Genomic DNA, 17,978 nt, shown 5'->3' on the forward strand with positions numbered 1-17,978 from the left:
AGTTGGCGTTCCACACCCTACCCGCTGGCATTAGGAACATTTAGTCGTGTCTCCAAATTGAATCTGTGCTCAGTCACAGTATTCGGTGCCATGTTGGGCATGCCCGTCCTCAGTACAGACCTACTGACATGCGGCTTCGTGAGAGGATCCATCAGTTAAGGCCTTCCAGATTAACTGCATAAAAAAAAAAGGAGGAAGGAGACTGATTTTTGCTGAGTGTGCTTGCAGTCGGCCTGGTCTCCGTATCACCTCACGTGAACCCTCGACGATTCCTTGCTATAACAATTGCTCCAACCTTAAATGTAGGGAAACTGAGGCTCAGAAAGTTATGTAAATTGCTAAAGACATAGGAGTAATGAGAGGGTGAGGAGAAGCTACTCTTTCAACTGTTCTTGAAAGGAAGGTAGGACAGAGGGATTGGAAGGGAAGGGTAGGGGTCAAGTTCTACATCCCCGCTTACTAAGTATGTGAGCTCAGACCAGTCACTTAACGTCTCTAGGCTTTAGTTTCTTCAAAGTGAAATGCAATGTTCTTTCCTTGTCCAAACTTCTCTAATTCAAGAATTTTCATTTAGCATCTCCAGACCTCAGTGTTATTTGTTGGTCTATATTATGGGCTGAATTGTGTCCCCCTGACTCCTCCCAGATTCCTATGTTGAAGCCCTAACCTCTAGGACCTCCGAATAGGATTGTATTTGGAGCTAAAGTCTTTAAAGGGGGGGATGAAGGTAAAATGAGGTCACGTGTGTGGGCCCTAGAACACTATGTCTGGTGTCTCTGTAAGGAGATTGGACACAGACATGCACAGACGTAAGGTCACAGAAAGAGGATGGCGCCTACACAGCAAGAAGAGAGGCCTCAGGTAGAACCAACCCTGCTAACACCTTGATCTTGGACTTCTAGACTCATGGACTGTTGTTCAGGTGCCCCCACCCTGCCCCATCTGCGGCCCTTTGTCATGGAGGACTGAGAAAACAAAACCAGCGTAGAACCAGAACTTTCACACAACTATCCACTGTTCCTCAGTAGAGATCAAAGTGAAGAACACCGCCAGGGCTGCCAGAGCGCATCAGGAATGTGCGTATGTGAGGATCCCGTTAGTGGCCGCGTGAAGACTGCAGCTTAAACCCAGTATCTGACCCAGAGCCCTTTCAGAGTACTGCATGTAGCTGGGAGGTGTGGTCCACACCGGCCTTTTTAAGAGCCTGGGAAAGTCTGGTCATAAATGAGAGCGTGAGTGGAGAGAAAGATTCATATATAAATCTGCTACATGCAGCCACACTGAGAGAGGAACAGCAAAGATGAAGAGAATAGCCAATTTTCCCTTTTGTGATGGGGATTAGTGACTTAACGAATGCACCCCATTCCCAGCCAGCCTGACACTTAGCACGTTCACAGTAGATGTGAGTTATTATGCTTTCATTCTTATTCCCGAGTCGCTGTAATAACTGGGATACAGTTCTCCGGAATTAGATGTCTGTGGTTAGTGGACATTCCAGTTCAGTCCCGCTCCATCCTTTCTAGCTTCTCCCAGACCCTAGAATTTCCCATGTTCTAAAAAAAAAAAAAAAAAAAAAAAGCTGTATTGTGACTTTTAAATGCTCAGGACACAGAGCAAGTGGAAATCACACGCCCTGACCCACAGGGCCTCTGCAAGATGCTGTGTCACTTGCTTTCTTACCTGGACCTCAAAAAACCTCAGAGAACAGTGCATTACTGAGACCCTCACTGAGTCCAGTGAGGACACAACGGTGAGGACCTAAAGAGGTCACAACAGCTTTCCCCTCCGCATGCCACACTTCGGTCTGCTCATAACAGAGGAGACGGCGATCTTACTCCGGGATGACGTCTGAATAACGTTGAATCAGATCATAATCTGATCCCTGCTGAGGCAGGGAAGCCCTTGCCAACCATGACAGCCCAGATTAGACCGTCAGCTTCCAGGTGAGCTGCTCTAATTATCGTCACCAAGGACCCCTCAAGGATTCAAATGCCTATTTTAAGAAAACCCTTTTTGGGTTATTCCGGAGTTTTCTCCTCCCATTCGTTATCCCCCCAAGCCAGCCTCCTTTTTCCTACATTTATTTAACACCTGCGTGTTTGCCGTGCACAAGGTCTATGCTGTGCAGTGAACAATTACTAATTAACTTCAGCAATTTATGCCTTCCTGGCCAACCTGCAACGATGGTGCCACCCATATTTCCACTTAACAGACAGTGACACTGAGACACAAATGTTAAGTAACGGGCCCCCCAGTCACAGCAGGTACAGTGCAAGGCTGGGCTTCATTTTTCATTCTGCAAAAATACTCATGTGGTCTCGGGTAACATCATGACCTAATGCCAACAATCAGCAGCCTGCCCAAAAACCATCCAGAATGCGGGGTGAAGGAGAGTTAACACTTCCGCGAAGCTTACTATGCACCAGGCACCGGATGAGAAAGGACACTTCCCAACTGTACACTTTCCTGCCTCACGAGCCGGATGCTGGTGCCAGACTGAGACAGTCTAGCTTGCTCTCAGCCCCCTCCTGCCCCTCACCAGGCACGGGAGCCTCCACTTTGCTGGGGAAGACGCTCCCAGCTTTGCAAAAGGGAGAGAGAATTTAATACAGGAAGGCTCTGCTGAGTGCAAGCCAACTCCAGCTACTTCCTCTGGGGCTTGCATAAAGAAATAGCATCGTCTGACTCTGCGGGAGCAAGGTGATGAGATACAGGGTTGTCAAGGATAATTTTGGTTTTGTGTGACTTTTTGGCTGCCTTGCAAACTTGAGAATTTAACCACATATCCAACTCAGTGACACCCCTCTCAAGGAGTTATTACATCTCAGATAAGGTGACATAAACACAGTCACATAGACACTCAGACACACAGAGGCAGGTGCTTAGTGAGTAGGGATTTCCATCAGAAATGATTCCCAAGTGCTTCTGCCGGGGTTTGTGCCCCGGGGCACTAGTGAGGCACAGCTTTCCCCGGGATGTGGGGGTGGCAGGGGATGCCTGGACAAGTCTCCAGAAGGTGAGCATGCCAACATCTTCTCAAGCACAGAAGGGAAGCAAACTCACACACATCTCCCAAGAATAGGCCTGGGGAGGTCCATTTTGCTGCACTGGTAGGTATTTGGGTCATCCTGTTAGCCACATGGCTAGAAACTCATGTCTGAATTCAGATTTAGGAAAGATCCCGTGTCTTCATGCCCTGGGTCCTCTAACAGAGCACAACCAAGTTGGTGACTTCAAATATCAGAAACGCCTTCTCTTGTGGTTTTGGCGGCCAGACATCTCAAATCAAAGTATCAGCAGGGCTTCTGGGCATAGAGGGAAGATTTCTCCTTGCCCCTTTCAGCTGCTAGTGGCTGTGGGCAAGCCTCAGCTCCTTGTCTCGTGGGCCCTATCGCCCCAATCTCTGCATCTGCTCTAATCTCTTCCTCTTCTCTGGATGAATCTCCTCCCTGTGCTTCAATCTGGTATGGGTATGCATGACTGCTTTTAGGGATAACCCAGAATTCCCTCCTCCTACGAAGATCCTCAACTGACCCCATCTTTTTTTTTAATTAACATATATTATTTGCCCCAGGGGTACAGGTCGGTGAATCATCAGGCTTACACATTTCACACCCTCCCAATGTCCATAACCCAACCACACTCTCCATATCCCCCCCAACAACCCTCAATTTGTTTCCTGAGTTTGAGTTTCTTATCGTTTGTCTCCCTTCCGATCACATCTTGTTTCATTTTTTCCTTCCCTACACCCCACAACCCCCCACCCTGCCTCTCAAATTCCTCATATCAGAGAGATCATATGATAATTGTCTTTCTCTGATTGACTTATTTCGCTCAGCATAATACCCTCTAATTCCACCCACATCATTGCAAAGGGCAAGATTTCATTTTTGATGGCTGCATAGTATTCCATTGTATGTGTATGTGTGTGTGTGTACACATGTGTACACACACACACATACACACACATATACATATATATACCATATCTTCTTTATCCATTCATCTGTTGATAGACATCTGGGTTCCTTCCATAGTGTGGCTATTGTGGACATTGCTGCCATAAACATTGGGGTGCATGTGCCCTTTCTGATCACTACATTTGTATCTTTAGGGTAAATACCCATAGTGTGATTGCTTTAACTGATCCCATCTTTTGTCATGAGAAATACTATCCACTCTTGACATATAAGGCAATAGAGATTCCTGGGATTGGGATATGACATATCTCTGGGGGACGAACTTTCAGCCCAGTCTACCCATTTGCTCAATTATTGCCCCACCATTCATTTTATGCCTACACTATGCTAGACTTCATGCTCCATTCTGGGGACACAGAGTCCTTACTACCCAGGGGTTACCCTGCTCATCTGCGCCCATCGATGCACACGCCTAAGCAGGGGTGAGACTGGAAATATTTAGCCACTGCTAAAACACCAGCCCCAGCAAGAGAAGCACCTGCCATTAGTAGCCCACAGAGCTTCACCTGCTGCCAGCCGCTAACCTGCATCTGACTTCAGAAACCATGTGGGTCAAGGTTTCTGTGAAAGCTCATAGAAATGAGCCATTTCCATCATCAGACCTTTCCTTGCCCTGCAAGTGACCAAAAAATTATGCTCGAAGTTTACTTGGTGAATCAAACTTTAAAGACTAGTAGGCAGAGACCAACAATGAACCCACGAGATCACAACTTCTCATTTCCCCTGCCTGCTTCTCTCTTTTCTTTTTCACTCCTACGTGTGCTCGCAGACAGATTTCTTTACTCTTCTGGCACTGAATCATTGCCTACTGTTGTGATATAAGGCAAACACAAAAGGTTTAAAGACATTTTAAGATTTAATATTAGGGTGACATTTGCTCCCCTCCTGGAAAAATCATTTCATATGAAAATAAGAGCTTCATTATAATATTTTTAAGAAGTCTCTTTAGAGTAATAATATATCAGTTGTGGGCCTATCACTACAAGGGCACAATAAGAAATGACAGTAATTATTTATCACTCCTGCCTCACTTGCTTCCTACCATTTATTAAAATTATAATTTCATGTAAAATGGTATCCATGCAGTAGGTTATTAAAACAATTAATATCGCACTCATTATTTCAAGACCATCCTGAAGATAGCAGGAATGAGAAGAGGAAGCAGGCGTTTTCCCTCTGAAGATGAAGATCAGGGAAGAGGCCTTCCTCTGTGCCACGTGGGTTAACCAGTTTTGCAGAAGAGTTCCACATGAGAAGTTTCTTTTCATTACTCACTTTCAGTTTTGTCAAATTTGAAAAAAGAGAAAGAAAACACGGTTCTTAGTTTATAACTGGAAGTGAAATACAAAAAAAAAAAAAAAAAAAGCCTTCCTGGAGGTATACAATGATCATCTATAAACTTCGCCAGTGACCTCATTGCTCTTTGTGCATATTCTTGGCAAACCCAAAAGGGATGAGGTCATGTTAATAAGACATGTATTGAGCACTCACTGTATACCAAGCTGTCTTCTAAATGCTGACTATGTGTCAACTGTCAATTCAATTAATCCTCACAAGGGCCCTTGGAGGTGGGTCCTGATGTTACTTACCATCACTATTCATAGATAGAGAAACTGAAACAGAGAGTGTGAGAAACTTGCCTGAGGCCACACAGCTAGTGAGTGGGAGAGCCTAGTTTGGAACTCAGGCACTTGGTCCCCAAAGGCCCTGCGCATACGACTTCTCTAACACTATCCTTGCATTCCCTGTGGCACAACCAGGAAACCACCTTACTTTAGCATCAGGTAGGAATTAGTATTTATTGTGTATGTCTCAGGGGTGGACAGATGGGTTATCTCCTTGAAACCAGATCCAGTAACATGTGCACAGGAGCAAGTCACAGAGTCAAGCAGGACTGTTGTAGCATGAAAAGACAGAACCTAAGTCAGATGAGTTTTGGTAGGAACAATGGGGAAGCTTGTGGACTCAGTCCTCAGGATGGTCAGGGATGGAGTGCATCTAGGGACTGGGCCATGTCAGGAGATTTGTGGTTCCCTGCCTCTTTCCCTAAGTCTTCCCCTTATTCTTCACATCGGCCACAAGTGGCAGGAAGGAGGGGACCACCACCGTGGTTACAGACCTCTAGCTTTTTAACGCAGTGCTCCCCTGAGGAAAAGAAGTTCCCTCCCAGTAGCCACAGGCAGCCCTGAGGGAAGGTTTGTGGGGGGCCTAGTGATGTTCTTGAGTTCTGAGTTAATTATTTTCAGAGCACATTATTCCTAAGTGAAATTACCTCCTTGTGTAGGAAGCTATTTTCCGTCTGCTCCCACCAGAATGCAATCTCCATGAGGACAGGCACCATGACAATGCCATTCCCTGCTGAATATCCTGAAGGCCTGCAAATATTTCTGTGCTGGGACACACTGGACAGAGGGAGGGTTCACAACACTAGAGCAGCATCAAAGGCTTCCTCACCGGGGCTCCCTCCCTTCAAGCTCTGCCTTCTCTATCCCAGCCTGTTGGAACCCGGGATCTGTGGCTGCAGGCAAGCTGTATAAGGGAAAAGCAGACAACTTGTGTCCAGAAAAACCAGGTTGCATTCCTGGTCCTGGGTCCCTGCCTTTGTGACCTCAAAGCAGGTCACGCCACATCCCTGAGCTGCAGTTTCCTTAGCTCTTCCATGAAAGCCATTCCCCCTGCCCTGCTCACCTCCTAGGGTTACAGCCAAGCCTCCTTGGCTCAACATCGTCTTAAGGCATGCAAGGCCGGCTGAGTGAGCTCTTCCTACTCACCCTCCAGGATTTCCTTTGAGGGCACACCCAAACTCAGTGCATCAGAACCACCCTCTGCATCCTCCCATCTTCAACACCTGCTTTTGTTCATGCTTCTTCCTCTGCTTTTAGAATCCTTAAGCCCTCTTGTCCCTTTATCTAGACACCCAGAAGGTATAGCCCATTTCAGTTCTGCATCTTCAGCAAAGCACATGTTGATTCCCTAAACTTGAAATAATCTCACTGTCCATTCAATCACCACAGCCCTCCATCTGTGCGTTTCCAGGAACATAAAAGTAAAGATCTGCTGTCACCTTGTTATTTCACAAGAAGCCCAGGGAAGGAAATGTCATTGGCTAAAGACTGCCAGGACCTTGTGGCCAGCTCTATTCCTTCTGATTACCCCAGGACCCACTGGAACACAGGGGTTTCTGGAAGGGGAGCCCACTGTAGGCCTTCCCACCAATCCACTCAGTGAAGGTCGAGCCCTGACTTGCTCACTTTTGGTCTCCCCAACCATCTTACTCTCTGATATTAACATTTTTACCACTCATCTTTCAGGAGCTGTCTTTCCAGTTTCTTTTCTTTTCTTTTCTTTTTTTTTTTTTTTTTTTTTTTTTTTTGACACTTTCTGACACAGCTTCACAGTTCGGAAAAAAAATATTGAGTTAACGTCTTCCGTAAGGAAAATGAAGCATCTTATTCTGTGCTTTAACCCACCAACACAAAAGATATTCAAATTTTCATTAACTTTCTTTTCTATGTTTCAGAAGTTTAATTCAGTGGAAGACATCATCGAACACTACAAGTATTTTCCCATCATACTAATTGATGGGAAAGACAAAACTGGAATTCACAGGGAGCAATGCTACCTGACTCAGCCCCTCCCCCTCAGCAGGTGCTTCTCACGTTGGTAGTCGGATTTTGTTTTCTCTGCGGTTCCAATCTCACCGGATCCAATACCTCTACCCACTTCTCATTGATTTCAAAAGATGATTTTTCTCTGGCTTCGAGGGATCCCTTCTTTGACTTCGGAGAAAAGGAAAACATTCTATAATGGAAATTGGGGAACTGATCTCAGTTTTGAAAGTTCAAACCATAGAAGAAATATTGGTAAGAAGCAAAAATAAAAACGGGCTTTTAAAAAATATCTCCTAAAGAGAGAACTATAAATGTGGTCACCATGGGTCACCAACCTTATGAGAAATAAAGGTGATGAGAAACTTTGCTTAGATGTTTGCAGCTAGCATGGGACAAATCTGTGTGAGATTCCCATACCTATGCTCTTTATAGGACCTGGTCCTGCCTTTGTTTCAGAAGTGGCAGGACCTGTGAAGGTACAATGTTTTTGAGATTCCTTATGCTGAAGATATTACTGAATGTAAGCTCTATTTTATTTGTAATCCTGAAACCTCAATTTTAGGGAAGGAATGTAACAGAAAAGGAAAGTGTTTGCAAATATCACCTGTAAGTCAGAAATCAGAAATGCTTTCACTCCAGGGTTAGAGGGTTGTGGGCCCAGCCTCTAGGATTCTGTTTTGAGTGGCTTTAAGACGAATGGAATTAGCAGATTTGCAGTAAGGGAGCAAGCCTAAGTCTGAGCGAAAGTAATTTTTTTTTAAATTCCAATTATGGACTTCCCTTCAAAAGAAGAGAAGTGTCCTCAGATTAGTGCTACTTTGAAGGAATATTGCATGCCTCCTGATACTGCTCCCTCCTAAAGCTAAAAGGATCTTACATTATTCCTATTTTATAATACAAATAAGGAGTAAGAGGCTCAGAGAGGTTACTGGTCCCACTCAATGTAAAAAGGGAGCACACATCTTTGCCCATTTTGCCTGGCTTCATCCTAGCACACCTTCCCAGGTACATTCCCTATGGAATTTTATCATCAAGTTGAAAAGCTAGAGAGACACCATTTGGAAATACAGATTTGTCTGCACTGAAATATATAAATAAATAAACTCTTTAGTGGAGTAAGTTTTTTAAAAAGAGAGAAAGAGAGAGTGTGTGTTCTGATTGAAATCGATCTACATAATGACTTCAAATGTTACGAAAGCCTATACATGAAATGTATGAAATATTTATGCAAGAGTAGCTTTAAGGCAGAAGTAAAATCAAAAACGAATTAGAAGGAAAGAAATAACAATGGGAACCGTGCTTGGGATTCTCTCCTCTAAAACAGCAGCCGAGGAGTGCTCTCAGAGGAGCTCGGAGCCTCTACCTACCAACCAACCCGACAGCTGCATGGGTTCAGCTTTCCCAGGGTTGGTGGGACGTTATGTCTCTAAGTCAGGTCAGGATCATTTGATGAAGAAGCTCTTTGTTGGTTCGGGTTCCTGATGCCCCCTGAGCCTCCCTTCCAGGGCACCTGCACGGGATCACATAGGAACCAGGAGCTGAGCAGACCTGAACTGTGGCTTCTAAGGAGCGTACTGCTCAGAGCTGCAGGAAGTGTGGCTTCCGGTCACTCTCAGCTAGACTTCAGCAAATTCAGACCAGCATGGAAAGAGACCATGGAGGTCCCAGCTGGGGCACAGGAAGAATCTGAGCCTCCCTCTACAAAGCTTTCGGAAGATGCCCTCAAACTCTGATTCGCTGGTTTTCGCCATTCAACACTGTGTGCTCAAGAAATGTCTGAGTCTCCTCAAGCACCGTTGTTGTCAAAAAGGGTGAGCATCTGCTGGTGGCTAACGTTTTATGAGGCTTATGTTCTTCAAAATGCTTCATTCATAAATGCCTGATATGATGGGAAGAGGAAGAGGAGGTAGAAATCAACCATCTTAAAATAAAAAGCCCACCATGCTTATCCATAATGAAAATCTCTGGAAAGAAAGATAAAATTGAAAATATGGACAGCATTGTTTTTTAGATGATTAGGGTTTGAGGGATCATGTTATTTGGGACTTCTGGAACTCAGATGTCAGGACAAGAGTTAGAAATGCAAACATTTATTAGAGGTGATGCCTGAGAAAGATAAGGGGTGAAGGGAAGGAATAGGACTAAGCAGGGAGAGCTTTTGGACTGTGACGTGGTCTCACCCCTATGAGAGGAGAGAGAGAAGGAGTGAGGTGGGAGTAAGGAAACCATCCAGCTGAGATACAGCTCTGAGAGAGTCCTGGCCAGCCCGCTGATACGATTCAGAGCAAGGATTGCTCATAGAGGATACAGTCCCATGTGAGGCAGAAATGGCTAGGTCTTAGGACACACAGCACCTTGTAAGTCATTCCCAGAAACTTCCCAGGGAAAACACAACCTTCTGATGCTATGGGAAATCCAGAAGCTGCTACAGAGGAAGGTTGTCAGATAGCCACTCATCAGCAAGTTCCTCTTTCAAGGGAAAGCCAAGTGGCGCCCCCCACCATGCCTGCCACAGTGACTCTCCTTTTCAGTGTTGATTGTAATGAGGACATATTGCTTATAAATATTACTGAAGAATAAGAATATACATATTTTAATTGCACTTGATTCTCACAACAGTTCTGTAAAGAAGGCAGGGCAGGTCTTCTGGACACCCTGCATGACTGAGGACTCTGTGTCTCCTTGGCCCAAATCTTAAGGTGAAATGGTCATGGCTGAACCAAGGTCTTCAGACACAGTTCTATTCAGTGCCTAGCTGCTTATTGGATCTGTAATTGAAAAAGTTCAATGATATGGGTTTGGCTTGCCCAAATTCCAAAGCGGTTTAATCCCTCTTCAACTCGTATTTCATTTTCAGTGGAAAAGTGTCACTTGATTCCTAGCCACCAGAGTAGTGAAATCTGACTTTATCTGATTATAGCATCTATTCATTCAAGGCATTTCTTGTTGACTAAATAACTATCATTCTGGATCAATTTGTATCTTCCTCAACTTTAATAATACCTTGCTCTAAGCACTTGTTTGTGTACACATATACATTCGTTGCTAGACACTCTTGAGGATGTTTGAATTATAGTGGTGAATTAAGTGGGAGAAACAGACAATGAAAAAGTACCCAGTAAATAAGATAATCTATTTTACTGTATTTCCAGTTGAACACTTACCACTGAGGGCTTACCAGTGAGGCCAACACTTGATGTTTTGAGGAAGCTTATTTGAGATGTTTTCTAAAAGTTCTATACCAGAAAATTTAAAATTTTTCCAAATTTACTTAAAGGAAAATTTACCCACTTGGGTATATGTGTGTGGGAGAGGATGTGGGTGTGTGAGAGTGTGTTTGAGTAACTACATTGTAGCTGAAATCAGTTAAATTTTCCATGGTAATGACCAGAGAGGAACCAAATTTAACCCCATTGTCAAACTCAGCCCATTGCCATGTGTATGTACACATAAACATGTTTTTTATAAGATGGTCTGTATCATAGGTGACTAGCATTTTATTTGTGTACCCATTTTTCTATACTAATATTTGTTCTAGCTAACATTCACTTTCTTTTGAATATTCATGATTGATAGCTATATTAAAATAAATGAAATCAAATATGTAATTGAATGTCATAATATCTCAGTAACTGAGTATTAAAGAAAGGAATTCGAAATATAGTTTAATTTTGTTCATTTCATGCCCTATTAGCCTTAAAGTTTTCTGAAGTCATAGTTAGGATAAACTCATCACAGAATTTGAGGAACAATTTTTGGCATCTGAGCATTATCCCATGCTAGATTTGGGGAATAAAGATGAAAAGACATAATCCCTGTGATTGAGGGTTAAGAGTCTGGCAGGGAAGATACACATGCAATAAAAATCATGCAACACAGAATAATAGATTTGCTAATTCTCTCTCTTGTGCCACCATTGAGTTGTTAGGCAGAAATGGATGTGTGGGGAGGATGTAGTGAGGGAGACCTGCCCAGGGGAAATGTTCAAGCAAAGAGTTGAAGGACAGCCCTAGAACCCAAGCGTTAGAGGTACAAATCTTTTGTCAGTCTATTTCTGAGGGCCCTAACCTTTAGGGCTCCATTCGTGGCCATTCTTGTCACCAGTCAAGCAATGACTACCTAGTGAATGGGTGTGTGAACGATAGAAGTGGCATCTGTGGGGAAAGGACAGATGATTAATCAAGTGGTTCTGGGGAAACGGGCTCACCATATGGGAAAAACATACAATTATGTCCCTACGTCAAATCATATACAAAAATAAATTTACCATAGATCCAAGAGCTAAAAGTGAAAAGAAAACTTTCAGTTGAGCCTCGTATTTTCTTCTGATAATCTCTATGATTTGGGGATAGGAAAAGAGTTCCTAAACCACATGGCAACATGAACTGAAAGATTCATTACACCAAAGCTTAAAATTATTGTAAAAGACGAAGTCCAAAGGCATTTAAGCAACTCCACAGAACTATGAGCAAAGGATATAAGCAGGCAATTCATACGCAACAAGTAACCTCTTAGACCTGTAAGATGTCCATCCCTGCTCTCATAACTGGACAATGATGGAACTGACACAGATGTCAAGAGACACTGTCATAGAATGGAGTTATCTTCAAGGACAAAGGCCGCGGAGCTTAATGGAGCAGAGCAGGAAATGTGGTTCCTGTGGTCTCCATCCCCACACCTGGACGATGGACCTACATGAGGGAGATCTTAGAAGAATGTTTAAAGAGAGACCAGAAGCTTAAAGAGTGGACAACCCCCATGAGAATGCCAAGTGAACTTCTCCTCTGCCCATGGATGGAAGTGAAATGGCCAAATGAAAGCTAGATTATTCCTCCATGTTCCCTGATGGGCTTGCTGAAGCCAAAGGCAGTTACCCAGGAGCCTCCCCCAAGCATGCCTGGGCTTCATGATCATCTGACAGCAACTTCCACAATAGTAGCCAGGGAAACATTAATTAAAATAACAATTACACAGCACAGCACTTTCTACCCAACAGATTGGTCAAAATTAAAGATTTCAGATAATATCCAAAGCTGGTGAGAACCTAAAGAAGTAAAAATTCTCAACTACCGGCTGGAATGTGAATCAGTATGGCTCCATGGAAAGTAATTTTAAAAATAGTAAAATATAAAACACATGACCCACTGCAATAAGAATTCCAATTAAAATATGGCTAAATATGAACTTATCCTTGATCTCTCTGGAAACTCCACTATAATGACAACAGAGGAATTGAAAAGTCAAGAATATGTGATAAAGGGAATGGAAGAAGATAGCAGAAGAGAGACATCCACAAAATTCGGGATGAGGGAAATTAAAAGGACAAATAGTAACTGAGTTAACAAAATAGAAAAAGCTAAAATGTAAGCCTGCTAGGAGGAAATTCAACAAGAAACAAGCTTGACTTATTTCACTCACTTTTTGCTCACTTAATCAGTTTCAAGCTGGTTCCCCTTACAAAAACCTGGAAAGCCTCAGTAATACTTCCCAGCCCTTTCTTTTTTTTTTTTAAATTTTATTTATTCATTTGAGATAGAGTGAGAGTCAGTGAGCTAGAGCAAGACAGAGCACAAGCAGGGGAGTGGCAGGCAGAGGAAAAGGGGGAAACAGGCTCCTTGCTGAATAGGGAGCCTGACCTAGGGCTCAATCCCAGGACCCTGGGACCGTGATCCAAGCCAAAGTCAGACATCTAACCCAATGAGCTACCTAGCTCAGTGAAAAGCACTCTTACCAGCCCTTTTCATAAGGTTGGCACAAACCTAGCCATAAAGAAATAAATAGATAAATCAATCAGCCTGACACAGACAATATAAAGAAATTAACTTCCAGATTAATTTGCTTCACAAACATAGATACAAGAATCTTTAACAAAATATTGGCAAATCAGTGGGGAGAAAAGATGCTGACCTAAATAACTTTGGAACAGAGTGGAGAGTATAAGACCAAAGACAAAAGGATGACACACAGCATTATACTCCAATTGGTAAAGGCATTTCTCATACTGGTACACGTATGTATATACAGTGGGACTGAACACATCAGCATATGCCAACTTTCTCCCTGCTAGAATGGAAGATGCCAGATAAGCAGGGGGATAAGGTCAGAATGAGCCATGGGACACTGCATTATAGTTGGAAGCATCAGTATGGATTCATATTCTTTTTAATATAGATACATACGGATAAACATAGAAATAATTACGGATGTGGATAAGCCTTAGTATAACACATACATTTCTGATCTCTGTCCATTTAGAGGGCCTAGAAGGCATGACACTATTCTCTGTCAACAATTGTCCCCACGGAACTAGAAGCAATGACAGTAGTAATTCACACATTCGAAGGATAGAACTTGGTTTCTAATATGAATATCAAAGAAAAGAAGGGGGGGTGTGGTCCCTGGAGAAATGGCTGATTCTGGGGCTGGGGCAGGGAATATACATGATGATTCTGGAGCATCTGGTCATGACAGAAAGGAAGGAAGTACTCAAAAGCCACTGTACATAAGGGAGGTAAGTGAGAGGACACACAAGCCAACAAAATAACATGGTATTGAATTAAAACCAAAGGTATACAATAAATACTCATGAGTCCACAATGATATAAGTAAATGGCAGACAACAGAAATAATTCACGTACAGAATTCCAAATAATTTATGTAGCTACTATACCATCAGGGAGGAGGACCATAACTCCTCACTCACTATGTGTAGGTTATGCCCAGCAAATTTCTCCCAAAGACTACTATATGGAAAGAAAGGAAAAATGACTAACCTTACAGTGGAGACAGATGATCAAGCTTAACATTATCCGTGATGACTACTGCCCATTGTAGCTGCCCTTGATATGATGTGATGAGATTGGCCCTTTACATCAGTGGTCTTTCTCTCAAAATCCTATAACCACAATCTTACCATGAGAAAAGTATCAGACAAAACCAAAGTGAGATACATTCCACAAAATACCTGTCCAGTATTTTTGATGCCAAGGTCATCAAAAACAAGGAAAGTCTGAGAAACTGTTCCATCTTGAGGAGCTTAAGGAGGCATGTCAAATAAATGCAGTAAGGAATCCTAGATGGGATCCAGGGACAGAAAAATTACGATGATAAAAACTAAAGAAATTCAAAATGGAGTGCAGACTTCAGTTAGTAATAATGTAGCAGTATTTCCTCATTAATTGTAACAAATTTATGTGCAAGTTGTAAATCTTACTGATGTAAGTTTTTAGCAACAGGAGAAATTTAGAAAATTGAGAAAATATCTGGATACAAATGAAAGCAAAAAAAAAAAGACATACAAAAACTAATGGGAGGAAGCAGAAGCAGTACTAAGAGGAAAGTTTACAGTAATAAACAACGGCATTTAAAAAACAGAAAGATCACAAATCAGCAATCTAACTTTATACCTCAAAGAACTGGAAAGAGAACAAATGAAACCAAAAGTTAGCAGAAGAAGATACTATCAAGAGAACTAGGAGATAAGCCACAGGCTGGGAGAAAATATTTGCAAAAGAGACATTTGATAAAGAACTGTCATCCAAAATATACAAAGAACTCTCAGCAGTAAGAAAGTAAAAAACCCAACTAAAAAATGAATGCCCGCACAGACACCTCCCCAAATAATATTTGATACATATATACAACCAAACATATGAAAAGATGCCTCACTTTAAATATCATCAGAGAAATGCAAATTAAAACAAGATACCACTACACGCCTATGAGAATGGCCAAAATCTGGAACAGGGTAATGCCCAGTGTTGGTGAGGATACGGAGCAATGGGAACTCCTCAGATGTTGCTGGTGGGAACACAAAACAGTACAGCCACTTTGGAAGACAGTTTTGCAGATATATACTCTTACCAGATGACCCAGCAATCACCCTTCTTGGTGTTTACCCTACAGAGGTGAAAACTTACGCCTGCACATAAACCTGCATACAGAGGTTTCTAGCAGCTTTATTCCTAACTACAAAAACTTGGAAGCCACCAAGATGCCTGTCAATCAGTAAACTGATCAACGAATGGTGGCATGTGTGACAATGGAATATTGTTCAGTGCTAAAAAGAAACGAGCGACCATGCTGTGGAAAGACATGGATGAGCCTCAAAAGTATATTACAAAGAGAAGGAAGCCAATCTTCAAAAGTGACCTACTGTATGATTCCAACTATATGACAGTCTGGAAAAGGCACACTATAGTAACAATTTAAAAAAAAAAAAGCTGCAGTGAAGGGGTAGGGAGAAGAGAAAGTTGAATAGGCAGAGCACAGATAATTATTACGGTAGTGAGAATATTCCATATGCTATTACAATAATGGGTAAATGTCATTATAGATTTTTCCAAGCCCATAGAATGTATAACACCTAGAGTGAACCTTCAGGTAAACTATGGACTTCAGGGGCGCCTAGGTGGCTCAGTGGGTTAAGCCTCTGCCTTCAGCTCAGGTCATGATCTCAGGATCCTGGGATCGAGCCCCACATCGGGCTCTCTGCTCACCAGGGAGCCTGCTTCCCCCTCTCCCTCTGCCTGCCTCTCTGCCTACTTGTGATTTCTCTCTGTGTCAAATAAATAAATAAAATCTTAAAAAAAAGAAAACTATGGACTTCAGGTGACTGTTGTGTCAATGCAAGTTCACTGACGGTAGCAAATGTCCCTCCCTAGTAGTGATGCTGAGAACAAAGAAGGCTCTGCACATGGGGGAAATCTCGTACCTTCCTCTCCATTTTATTGTAAACTTAAAACTGCTCTTGAACATTAAGGTCTTTCTTAAAAATACCCCCAAAAGTTAAAAGAATGAAAATAATAAAGATTATAGGAGAGAAACAAAGAATAGAAAAACAAAAGGGAAAAAACATCAGTGAAAGAGGTTGACGAACTCTTAGCAAATAAACAACAAAAAAAGAGAAGTTCCAAATAGCTAAAATTAGAAATGAAAGAGGGGACATTACAATGGATGCCACAGAAATAAAAAGTATTATAGGAGACCACAATGAACAGTTATATAGCAACAAACTCAACAATCTAGAAAAATGGATAAATTCCTAGAAACATAAAACCTACCAAGACTGAACTATGAAGAAATACAAAATCTGAACGGAACTATAGCTAGTAAGGAATTAAAGCAGTGATCAAAAACCTCTCAACAAAGAAAAGCCCAGGACCAGATGTCTTCACTGGAGTATTCTACCAAAGCTCTAAAGAATAATTAATCCCAATCTTCCTCAAACTTTTCCAAAGAATTGAAGAGCTGGGCACATTTCCAAACTTATCTATGAGGCCAGAATTATTCTTATTATCAAAACCAGACAAAGCACAAAAAGAAAACCATAGACCAATATCCTTGATGAATATTGATGCAAAATATTGATCCTAATCAAAAAAAAAAAAATCTTAATCAAAATACCAGCAAACTTCATTCAACAACACATTAAGAGGCTTACACACCATGAGCAAGTGAGATTTCTACTTGGAACGCAAGGACTGTTCAACATACAGAAATCAGTAAATGTAATAAACCATACATTAACAGAACCGAAGGCAAAACCCCCGTGATCACCGCAACAGATACAGAAAAAGCTCTTGATAAAATTTAACAGCCTTTCATAGCAAAAAGAATTTCTTAAAAAGCACAACAAATGGTGGGTATTGGAAGAAACTGCCTTAGCAAATGACAAACCCACAGCTAACATCACACTCAATTTCAAGAGAGTGAAAGCTTTCCCTCTAAGATAGAAACAAGGCAAGGATGCTCTCTGGCCACTAATGTTCAACATAGTACTTAAAATCCTACACAGAGCATCATCCAAACTAGACAGGCAGAAGGATATTATCTCTGCTCTCAGATGATACAATCTAATATCTAGAAAACTCTGAAGATTTCACAGAATCAACATGCAAAAATCAGTTGTGTTTCTATACACTAACAATGAAAAAATTTGAAAAGGAAATTTAAAAACAATCCCAATCATGAGAGTATCAAATAGAATAAAATACTTAGGAAAAAACTACCAGGGAGCTAAAAGACTTGCACATGAAAAACTACAAAATACTGCTAAAAGAAATCAATGAAGATACAAATAAATGGAAAGACATCCTGTGTTCATGAATTGGAAAACTTAATATTGTTCAAATGCCCACACTACTCAAAGCTATCTACAGATTCAATGTAATCCTTCTCAAAATTCCAATGTCATTTTTTTGAAAAAATAAGAGAAAACCGTCTTAAAATTTATATGAAAATAGTCAAAGAAATCTTGAAAAAGAAAAACAAATTTGGATACCCCACACTTGATCATTTCAAAACACATTGCAAAGCAATGGTAATTAAGATGGTGTAAGCATAGGCATGAAGACAGATATATAGACCAGTGGAACAGATAGAGAGC

General features: G+C 41.8%; 1 protein-coding gene across 2 annotated transcripts in view; it reads left to right on the forward strand.

The window, feature by feature from the left end:
* The window catches only part of CLNK (cytokine dependent hematopoietic cell linker), a 168,869-nt gene extending 157,783 nt beyond the window's left edge, over window positions 1-11,086 (forward strand). For both annotated transcript variants that reach the window (XM_045984963.1, XM_045984972.1), the window contains one exon: window positions 7,501-11,086. In XM_045984963.1, the coding sequence (XP_045840919.1) occupies window positions 7,501-7,647 (147 nt within the window). In that variant the 3' untranslated portion in view covers window positions 7,648-11,086. The remainder of the gene's footprint in view (window positions 1-7,500) is intronic.
* Window positions 11,087-17,978: the final 6,892 nt, after the last annotated feature.

This window comes from Meles meles, chromosome 2 (genome assembly GCF_922984935.1).
Source record: "Meles meles chromosome 2, mMelMel3.1 paternal haplotype, whole genome shotgun sequence".
In the NCBI taxonomy this organism is placed as follows: Eukaryota; Metazoa; Chordata; class Mammalia; order Carnivora; family Mustelidae; genus Meles; species Meles meles.